General features: G+C 39.0%; 1 protein-coding gene across 1 annotated transcript in view; it reads right to left on the bottom strand.

Moving 5' to 3' along the window:
• Positions 1–10,927, bottom strand: part of SLC12A2 (solute carrier family 12 member 2) — a gene marked incomplete at its 5' end in the record, with an annotated part of 100,429 nt that overhangs the window by 12,372 nt on the left and 77,130 nt on the right. The window contains 6 exons of the mRNA XM_025200394.1: positions 752–799; positions 1,223–1,360; positions 3,061–3,140; positions 5,622–5,728; positions 6,343–6,483; positions 7,360–7,471. Of these exons, the coding sequence (XP_025056179.1) occupies positions 752–799; positions 1,223–1,360; positions 3,061–3,140; positions 5,622–5,728; positions 6,343–6,483; positions 7,360–7,471 (626 nt within the window). The remainder of the gene's footprint in view (positions 1–751; positions 800–1,222; positions 1,361–3,060; positions 3,141–5,621; positions 5,729–6,342; positions 6,484–7,359; positions 7,472–10,927) is intronic.

Genomic DNA, 10,927 nt, shown 5'->3' with positions numbered 1-10,927 from the left:
AGAGAAAAGAAAACAAACATACAAGTTTGCTGATTCAGGGAAGCATTGCTACCTTCACTAAGAGTCTGGAATTACAGCTTCAAGAGATGAGATGAATTTAGAACTTCATGATGAAGTATTGACTCAGATACCAATGGTGAAAACTTAAGTTTAAATGTTATCTATTCCATTGATCATGGAGGATGACATGGTCTTCTTAGCTTAAAGGGACATTTCAAATACTGTATAACTGGGAAACAGTCCACACCTTCCTCTCACCCCAAACCAAATAGTTGCCCAGCCTGCCATGCAAACCCCATTAAGGAGCCCTGGAAAAGCTTGATACAGTTCCACCTCATTTAATGGAAGGAAAGTTCAGGAAATTACAAGCATACACAATTTTAAAATTTGACATATACACATATATACATACACACACACACACATATATATATATATATAGTGTGTAATCCGTTATAAATAGTAACATTCGCAAGACTCAGAAAGAGGTTTTGTTTGGTTTGGGGTTTTTTGTTTGTTTGTTTTTGTTGTTGTTTTCTTTTTTAATGAGAGAAGTCAAGAGTACCACCACCGTTTCTTGTCACTATTTAAGGTCTTACTTCAAAACACTTTTCTAACCCAAATTCAACAAAAACAAAATTAAAACATTCATTGGATAAAGCTATACATCTAATCTAAAAAGTAAGAAAGGAAAAGTGAAAGTAACAATATGGAAAAAATGATTTAAAACAAAAGGATGGAAAATGCCTGCCTTTTTTCAATAGTGGTTGTGTTGGAGTCTTGCCATCCTCTTCCTCCTCTGGAAGATGTTTAAAAATACAAAAATGTTGCATTAATGAAGATGTAACTTGTGTATACATTTAGGAAATAAGCATAAAATGAAGCTGCACTCCATAAAAAAGATGACCAAAACATGAATGAGACCTACCATGTCCTGCAACAACAGTTACTATTTTAAAAAGTACATGCTAATCCTCCACATATCCAACTAGCTGATAGCTTCCCTCCCACCCGCAAAGAACAAACTTTCGGAAAAAAATTCTTTGTTATACAAATGCAAGGCATCAAGAGTGTTTTAAAACGTTCGCTATCATGCATGTAATTAAACATTCTATTTTGAGATCAAAATATCCAATTTGTCAATGACTGGCGACACACAAGAAAAAGTAGTAATTTAGTTCTGTACAAAGTGTTTCATCACCATCATTAACTAGAAAATTACCTTTTTGTAGAACAGTTTTTTCACTGGATGGTGGAAAAAAAGCCTTAGAAGTATCTGTCTCAGTCTTTTTGCTGTAGTCTACATTTACTATGACATCTTTAGAACTTGGAGATTTTTCTTGAGAGGATAGTAACTCTTCTGTGAAAAAAGAAGAGTTATAGCATATAGCTAAATACAAGACAAAAAGTATCATTTCTAACCAAAAAAGTATATAAATGGTACTTGAATAATTATTGATTAAACAATATATAGTTCCATGGAGGGCCATTATGCAAACATATTAGAATAAGAACAAGGTCAAAACCTGGAACCTTTAGTATCAATAGATCCCAAAGATCCCTTAACGATTTTCTGTCCCAAGCTAAGCATTCTTCCTAAAACATTAAGCCAACACAATTATATTTCTGTAATGTTCTTGAAAGCTGTCTTTCTATACTACTGAAAAAAGATCTACTTTTAGAAACTTTGGTACAAGCTTTTTTGACAGAAGTAGAAGATAAGAAGAGCTGTAGTCTACTAATAAAAGAAAGTCATGCTAAAAAACCTGAACAGAAAGAAAGTTCTCTGTCTACCAGTTGGACCAGTGATTTTCAAACAGGGTGCCACAGCACCATGGAGTCCTGACAGTCTGTGAAAGGTGCCAGCAGGAGAGAAGAGGTATACGAGATAAACACAGGCCCCCAGTGAGGGGATAAGTGCTGGCTCTTCCCTTTCAGCTGCTCCCCCCACCCCCTCACTGCAGTGCAGACTCTTCCCTGCCAACTGTTCCTCCTCCTTCCCCGCTACTCTTCAAGGTAAGCACTGTAATAAATAGTTTATGAAATGGGGTGCTGCTCAATTCACAAAAGTTATGGAGGGCTGCCAAGTGTAAAAAGTCAGAGAAAACCACTGAATTAGCGAGCCACTACTGACAAAACTTCCTTAAGTTTGAGGCACATGGTAAAAGCATCTTACTCCAGGCCATGCAGTTTACTGAAACAGTTCATAGCACCATGTACTAGTCACATTTGACACTCCCAATTATGAGACCCTGTTTTCCACTACTTACAGGTTTGACAGTCATTCAGATTAAGGGCTATGCTACACATTCAATTTATGGTGCCATACAAAACAGCCACAAAGATGTTCCATATTTTTTGTGGAACATCTTTGTAACCAGTTTGCCACTTTATGGCACAATACATTGGCTGAATGTGTAATGCTTGCTATTTATAATGAAATTAACATGTTCATCACACAATAAAAGTAACGTCTCAAGGGTCTAAATTACTGGAGGTTATGTAATTAAAATGCTTCACCTTGCAACTTTGATAATATTCTTTTAAATGTAGCAGTTTTGTGGTTGAATACAAAGCCTATGAACTGCTTCATTTGAATTTCAATTATTTTGTGTGTTGGACAAGCTATAAAGGAAATATATTTCCAAACTGATGTACTACTTACAATATTTAAAACTACTGGTGTCTGCAAAATGGACAGGCAGGAATTCAAAAGTCTTTGGTAATGTGTTTGTCAGATGAAGTTTAGTTCTTCTACACTGTCAGTGTTTTTCAAATCTGTAATATTTGGTAGAGTATATAGTATGAACTTGTATGTGTAAAATATTAAATCTTGAGGAACTTTATAGCTGGTTATAAACTGAGATAGAAAATGTTTCTCAAGTTAAAATAAAACGTGGATGAATTTAAAACTAATCTTCAATAATAGTAGTCATACATACTCCAACTCTAAAAAAAAAAATTACAAAATAGGCTTTTATTTATTAATTGAACTGATGGATACAAAAACGATGCAAGAACTCGGCTATTGTCTTTTATCCTACACAAAATAAAGCTTACCTTGTGCCTGAAGGTGAGAAATATCCAACCCTTCTTTTAGGCGAATGACAACTACACCATACTGAATGTCAAAGGCATCACTATAAAAAAAACAAAACAAAACAAAAAAAAACCAACATTTTTATTCCTAAAAGTTTCCCAAAAAAATAGAAGCTTTAAGAGATTTTTAAACAAGCTTCATGTATGGAAATTGCTTCATACAACCCAAAACTTCCCCAGTCCAGGGTGGGAAAAGTAAAGAATGGAAAAGCCTTATTCATTGCATCTAGTTTCTCACTTGCTTTCCAATTTGCTTTGGGCATTTATACATGTTCCAGCAGCAAGTGAGCAAGCCAGCAGAGGGGGGGAAATGCTTTAAAAGTGGCTCCAAGAGATGCTCTAATTAAATTGCCCAGAGCGTCACGTGTATCAGCATCCCCATGCTGAAAAATGGTGGCAGAGGAGCTTTAACTAAAGCTCAAGTAAGCTTCAGTTAAAGTGCCCCCCAATGCCATTTTTTAGCGTCGGGATGCTGAAACATGATGCTAGAGTCTGCTGGAATGCAGTTAATTACCACACTCCAGTGAACTCCATTAAATCGACTCTATTAATCGACTCTTCACCAACATGCTGCAATTACAACACATCGGAGCAGCCTTGCTGTACTTGTATAGGAGTCTTATGGTTTTATATTTTGGGGTTTCTAATGAAACTTAGCGTTCAAATTACGTGGCTTATTCACTGGCTATCCTCTATGGGCTACAGCAAACATACTGTATCTGTAGTTCCTAGGTTCAGTTCCAGAGAAACAAGAATCTCAAATGTGTTACTTGTAAATGTGTTAGAGTTGCTAGTGGACCATGAGTTAAACAGTGAAACTGGTCCCATGGGGTTTGCAAAGACCCAAGATCGTGGAAACAGGATTTCATACATCATCTTTAGAATCCTAACTCATAAATATGAGCATAAGCAGAGAAGTTAAAAAAGGTGAAAATGTATCTAAACATGTCATAAATTAAGATATAAACATTACCACAGAAAAAGAAAAAGACTGGCTGAAAATATTACCAGCAGTCAGACAAAGCCTGAAGATGCCAGCCAGATGCATTAAATTGTCCATTACAAGTCACTTGCAATCCAGGAGTCAAATTTCACAAATGAAAATTCTATAAAGTAAAAGCATTTCTATCATATACTTCTAAAATAAATTCTTTCGTCCCTAAATATATTCCATATAGTTAGAGAAGTCTCAGCAGACCATATTTTAAATTGAAGAGCTACAAGATCCTGTCAGCCAACAAGAATTCTTCCAGAAACCAGAAATTCCAGCCAAAACAACAGATAAATTAAATAAGCTGTTCTTTATTTCATAACCTTTAGTATACTGGATTATTTTAAAATACTTATTTTAACTTTAATCTTTGTAACTTCCCTCATGATTTTTCACTTCAAAAGCTACAAGTCTAGAGCCATAAGTACATTTTTGGAGTTCCCAGCATAGGTAAGATTTATCTTGCCTATCACCCCACCTTACATCCCCAAAACCGCATTCCCCCTGCTTGTTATACCTCTGCACATATACACTGCAAAAGGTATACAAAATTTTAGTCTTGGGTGTATATTTTGTAAACTGAATTTAATCTGTATGGCAAACCATTTGGAACTACAAATCTCTGGGGACTTTTCTTCATTGTTCTCAATGCTTTAATTAAAGTTGTCTCACACTCTTCAAATAGAGGCATACAAAAAAAATTACAAGGTTGGTAACAATTCTTTTAAACTGCACAAAATGGATTATTTTAGGCTTATTAAAGTAATAGTTGATTACCTAGATACTTGCCCATATTAAACAGCAATGTAGTAACAAGGGAAGTACCAAACTGAATATATTAATGGATGAGATCTCTGTACTGAAAGCTATTATTAAATGTAGACTGACATTGCCACCCCCATTCAGAAGACTCAGAGTAACTTATAGTAAAGAGACAAACAACCCACAAATAGGAAACAAAAGTAGAGTCCCCAAACACCACTCAAAAAATTGAAACCCACCCCCAAAAAAAATTAGCAAACCCCTGTTCCTTCTCTGCCTAACACCCATAAATGCAAACACTCCAGAGAATCACAACCATGCTTCCAAACTGCCATTTATATCCAGATCAATTCAAAATCCTCCTGCCTCACTCAAGGGAAATCCCTACCACCTCCAACAATATCCCTTCCAAGCTGACACCCCTATAGAGGGGCTATGGCTGCCCCCACCTCCTCCCCCCACCCCCAGGAAAAAAAACCACACCCACAGCAGAAAAAGCAGAGCATAGTAACTGCCCTCAGCCTGCACAGTCTAGCAGCCCCTGCCAACGACAAGCATGGTGTACCACCCCCAGTATGCTTTCAGGGGGGGTTTCCTGCCTGCTGTTGCCCACCCCACCACCCTGTGAGATCCTTTATGAGTGCTGTGCGGCATAAGGTAAGCACTGTAAGAAATCAAATCAGTCTTTAAATGATGTGCCACTAAATTCTGAAAAGTTATGGAGGGATGCCTCAAGTCTAAAAAGATTGAGAACCTCTGTTGTACTCACTGCAATAAGTTGATATAAGTTTCCACATCTCTCATGTCAGCCTGTCTCCAATTTTTCTTAAATCCCATAACAAGAGTGTTCGGTCTCATTCGACCCAGACCAGCTGCCTAAGAACAAAGCCAATCAAACATTTAAGTATTACTTTCTCACATACCACATGCCCACAAATAAGACGCACCTACTTTTGCACAGGGGAAATGAAGAAAAAAAGATTTTCCCAGAGTCCTCACCAAATGTTGACCACAGGAACCTGGGGAAGAGAGGCTATTCTTCAGCATCACTGACTGTCTCCTTTCAAACTCTGCAGCACAAGCCTAACCCTTAAACTGTCAGCAGCTGTGACAGTTAAAGCTTGAACTGCAGTGAGGGACTGAGCAGCAGACTGTGTTCCTCCTGTGTGCAGCTGGAGGGCAGCATTAAGACGGCTCCTAGCAGCCATACCCCATTCCTCCAATCCAGCACAGAAATCAGCTTCTTTGCTTAAAACATGCACACTAATTTTGGATGGTTAATACCACGGGAGGAGGAAAGGAAGAGGAAGGTGAGTGGGGAATCTGAGTAAGTACAGTAACTTAAAAAGTTTTCTTTATAGCAAAACAGTTCAGGAAACACAAAGTGTAGCTTAATTAATATATTACATAAAATAATTAGTTACATTAACATGAATGCTTGAAAGTATAAAATCTAGGATATAAAAATAGATAATTGCAAAAAAACATACCTGCATTAAATACTGTCCTCCATCCCTCAAATCTTCTGCATGTACTGGTGCATAGAAGGCCTTCATCTTGTTTTTAATAAGCCATCGCTGATATTTGCCCAAGTCAGTAGATAATTCCTTTACAGCTTGCCTGCGAGGACCCTTTAATAAAAGAAGCTATGTACTAAGTCTGAAATGAACTTTAAAATGAGTGCAGTTTCTTTTCAGAAGAATGGAAAATGTATAGTTTCATAAATGCAATTGTAATTCTAACCCAATACATTTCAGATTAAAAAAGGACACTTTTGTCATTTCCAAATATACAGCTGTCACCACAAAGAAAATTCAGAAGGCATTAATACAGGTTTATTAGTGCCTCCTGGACTTCACCAGGTAAACATTCCCAAGCTAGAGATCCCTCAACAGCAGATGGCATAGCCTCAGTCTTTGTATAAGGATAAAAGCTAGTAGCTACCTTAGAGTGGCAAGAAGATCTGGGGAGCAAATAGCCATGAGGCTACAGACAGACTAAGCATTGGGTTTGTGGCACTGCTCGTTTCCCAACAAGCTATTCTGAAATTGGTAAAGTTGATGACTGCTTTCAAGGTGGATTAAAGAAAAATTAAAAAAAAAAAAAGCTTCTGCCCCTTCCCTTATACACAACTGCAGCTTCCATCCAAGAACCTTGATAACAACTACAACAGGAAAGGTCATTTTTAACGTTTTCAATTTCATCTGGATCACCATCTATATAATTAAAAAACCTAGACACCTACACAGTGTAACTTGTATACCAGACTGAGCAATGTAAACATTATAACTTCTGAAACTACCTGCCATAACAGAATTTCAAGACTTGCACAAAATGTACAGAACACTTGTTTACTTATTTTGAGGAACACATTAACCTTCAGTGGATCTTGTCATTAAAGCTCAGCTTTCAAAAAAAGGAAATGTTATTATGTGGACATTATCAAACAGTAATAGAAGCCAAGTAAACTTCCTAAAAAGCAGAAAAAAAGAAATAGTAATACTGACCATGTGTACATGACCACAGACCATCAGACCCACATTTTTTGTGAAAGCATGAACAAGATGAAGCAAAGCTGGGCGTGAGTTTGGAGCACCTGTCATCACAAGGCATTGAGGCCTAGAGTTTTAAAGAGGAAAGGTTAGAGTACAATTATTTCTTCTGCTTGTGTTTCAGTAACTTGTAAGCAACTCTGAAGCTTTATGAAAAAAAAATTTCATCTCTCAGAATAGCTAATGCAGACTTCAAAGTAATCAGCAAGTCAAAAATATTAAAGTAAAAAAAAAAAAAAGTATCATGTTGACAGTCTTTGACTCAAGAAAATCTTGGCTCACTCCAATTTTCCATCAGTTGGTTCCATTGGTTGTTTAAAAGTATAAGTGCCAGCTTTTTGTTAAAGTGTTAATTGTTCTCAACTTCCTCCTCAAATACAGCTCATTGGAAAGATGGTTGTAAACTCAATATTGTTCAACTTTATTCTCACCAGCTTCCATACCCTTTGTCTAGCCTCTGTTGACATAGCCATACTCCAATGATCAAGCACCCCGTTTACAGAATAAATCCTTCAAAACCAAAAACCACAAGTAGCACAAAACTGTCTTGTATTCTTATTTTCCAGAAACGCAAACAACTGTTGACAGTACAAGATGTTCTTGTACCAATGTAAGTCAGTTTTGTAATACACTTTTAAAAGCTAAGTGACATTCAAAGTAAGCATTCAAACCCACTACTTTCCTCACTCTAAAGGAAAGGAAGTCACAAAAGTACTTCCAATCCAATCCCTAAGGTTCACGGATAAGATTTTTTTCATTACTTACATTAGCACAAGTAGAAAGCTACAGTTAAATATCAAGATTTAAAAAGTATCTTTTAAGTAAGAGGAGTTTTAGTGAACCAAAGAGAAACTCCCAGTGACCATACATGTATTGTCATTTTAACATTTACTATAGATGGACTGTAGCACCCTACTGGAGGTTACCCAATGCTTCCAATTTATAAGCCCTGTTTTCAGCAGCTTAAACTATATGAGCTGAAGTTTTTCATGCAAGATGTTTGACTCATTTGTTCTGAATTGTTTTTAAAGCTATGAAAAAGACTAGGAAAAATAACATTTTGCTCTGGCTAAAAAAATACTGACTATTTTCTTTGAAAGACTCTTGTACCTCTATATATTGAACCATGGGCTAGAAATTTGATAGCAACTAACCTGTCTATCAGGATGTGGCTTCTACTATCCTCAAAAATATTGCCCAGCTTTGGCCAAGTTATGAAGACTGAAATGTTTCAGTTTCTATATATATGCTTCTAGCTTCTAGGTGCTTTTGAGAAGCTAAATTTCCCCCCCAAAATGTTGTACTGAGTGCATTCCTGTCTTAGGACTATGCATTACTTTTTCCTGCAATTGCATTGCTATTAGGGACTGTGCCAAATCCAGGGCAGGTCACTATAAAAAAAGACTAGGGAGCCTGAATCCATCCACCTCTGCTCTAGGTAGTACAGGGAAGATAGCTGCTTGATTCAAACAAGAAAGAAGAAAGAGCTAGATATATGCAGCAGGCAGCAAGTGAAAACAGAGGCAAGAAACTGAGAAGGGACTAAAGACAGAAAAGGAAAGGATCATAAACTGTCAGAGAAGGGAAGATGAAGAAACTAAGAGAAAGTGTAAAATCGTATGAGAGCAAGTGTTGGAGACTGACTAGCTAAGAAGGGCTGCGAGAGATTTGACAAGATTCCATGCACAGAAATAAAAGCAGGGAACTAAAATAATGTGGACAAAAGGACTGGCAGTCCCCAGAGGTGAAATTAAGATTTAAACCGAGATGAGAATTCCAAAGATTAGAAGCAAGGTAAGAAATCCAAGGAAAGCAAAAAAGTCAAAATAAAGCTTTGGAAGGAGCACACAGAAGAGTCTGTGCCTACTTGAGCAGAACCCTCTCTAGAGCCTCAAAACCCAAGATTCCAAGTGTGATCATTCCTGCCATCTACAAATTTAGAAAAGTCTATCCGACCCAATGCTCTCTCACATAGAACAGGGTAACAGTCAAAATAAAAATCACTGCTACCATCTAAAATACAATAGCCAAACGCACTTTCAAGAACAGCTTGTTCTACAATATCTACTGCAATCAGTTTCAACAAGCACTAAGACATGCATGCCCTCATCACATGGAAGCCCCTCTAAGGGCCAAAAATAGCTTAAGTATAGGTTCCCTTAACGCATAGGCAGATTATGAAATAGAATGATAGAACAAGAGGATTAGAAGGGACCTTTAGATTTCATCTAATTCAATCCCCTGGCTGAACATAGGATTGTCCCCAACTAAACCATCCCAGTCAAGTGTGCATCTAACCTGCTCTTAAAAACATTCAAAGGATGGAGATTTCACAACTTCTCTGGGTAGCCAGTTCCAATGCTTAACCACCCCCACAACGAGAAAGTTCTTCCTAAATTAACCTAAGTTCCCCCACTGCAATTTTAAAAAAAACAAACAAACTGTTGCTCCTTGTCCTGTGTTCCCTGCCACCACAGAGTAGTCCACTTCCACCCTCTGCATGACCACCCTTTAGGTATTTGAAGACTTATCAAATCTCCCCTCAGTCTTCTCTTCCCCAGACTAAATAATCCTAGCTCTTTGAGCTCTTCTTTGCAAGTCATGCTTCCCAAGCCCCTAATAATTTTTGTTGCTTTCCACTAGACTCTTTTCAATTTGTCCAAAACGTTCTTGAAATAAGGGGATCTAAACTGGACACAGTACTCCAGATGTGGCCTCAGTGCCAAATGAAGCAAAAAAAATCCACTTCCTTTGATTTGCACGTGACATTCTTATTAATACACCCCAATAAGCTATTGGCCTCAATATGCTATTGCAGGGGCTGTCAACTGGGGGTATACATACTCCTAGGGGTACTTAGAAAGGCCGTAGGGGGTACATGCAGGCAAGCAGGTGGGCAGGGACGAAGCGCACCCCAGGGTGCTGCAGCGGCGTCTCCCCCAGTGCATTCCCCTACTTTGCTTCTTACCCGGGGAAGGGGAAGAGGCGGGGAGAGGAGCACACCAGGCGTCACCAGCCCCATACGGCACATTGCAGCACCTCCCCACCCACCACCTCAGCTCACTCTCTATACCCACTTTCAGAAGCAGGACCAGCGGGGCCAAGGTCAGCAGCACCCCTCTACAGGCCACATGTGCACCACCTAGATGAGGGGGGCTCACATGAGGGGGCCGCCACCGCTGCGCCACCTTCCTACAGCTGGTCACACATGTGGCTCCACAAGCTGCTGACTGGTGGCATGCAAATGGCCAGGCGCGAGGCCTGTCAGCAGTCCACAGAACTGCACATTCAACCAGCCAGAAAGCAGCGTGGGGCACAGCTGCAGCAGCAACACAGGGCACTGGCTGGGGGAGTCGCAGTGGCAGCCACCACATGTGAGCCTCTCCCGTCTGGCCAAGCAGCATGCGTGTGGCCCGCAGAGGAGCATTGCTGCCCTCACCCTGCTGGCCATGCTCCTGGGAGCAGGCAGAGACACCCCCCCACCCTGCCATTCTCCATCTGTGCCCCCCCCAAGCCCCTTTCC

This window comes from Alligator sinensis, unplaced genomic scaffold (assembly GCF_000455745.1).
Source record: "Alligator sinensis unplaced genomic scaffold, ASM45574v1 scaffold227_1, whole genome shotgun sequence".
Taxonomy (NCBI): Eukaryota; Metazoa; Chordata; order Crocodylia; family Alligatoridae; genus Alligator; species Alligator sinensis.
This window is presented reverse-complemented; position numbering and strand designations above follow the sequence as displayed.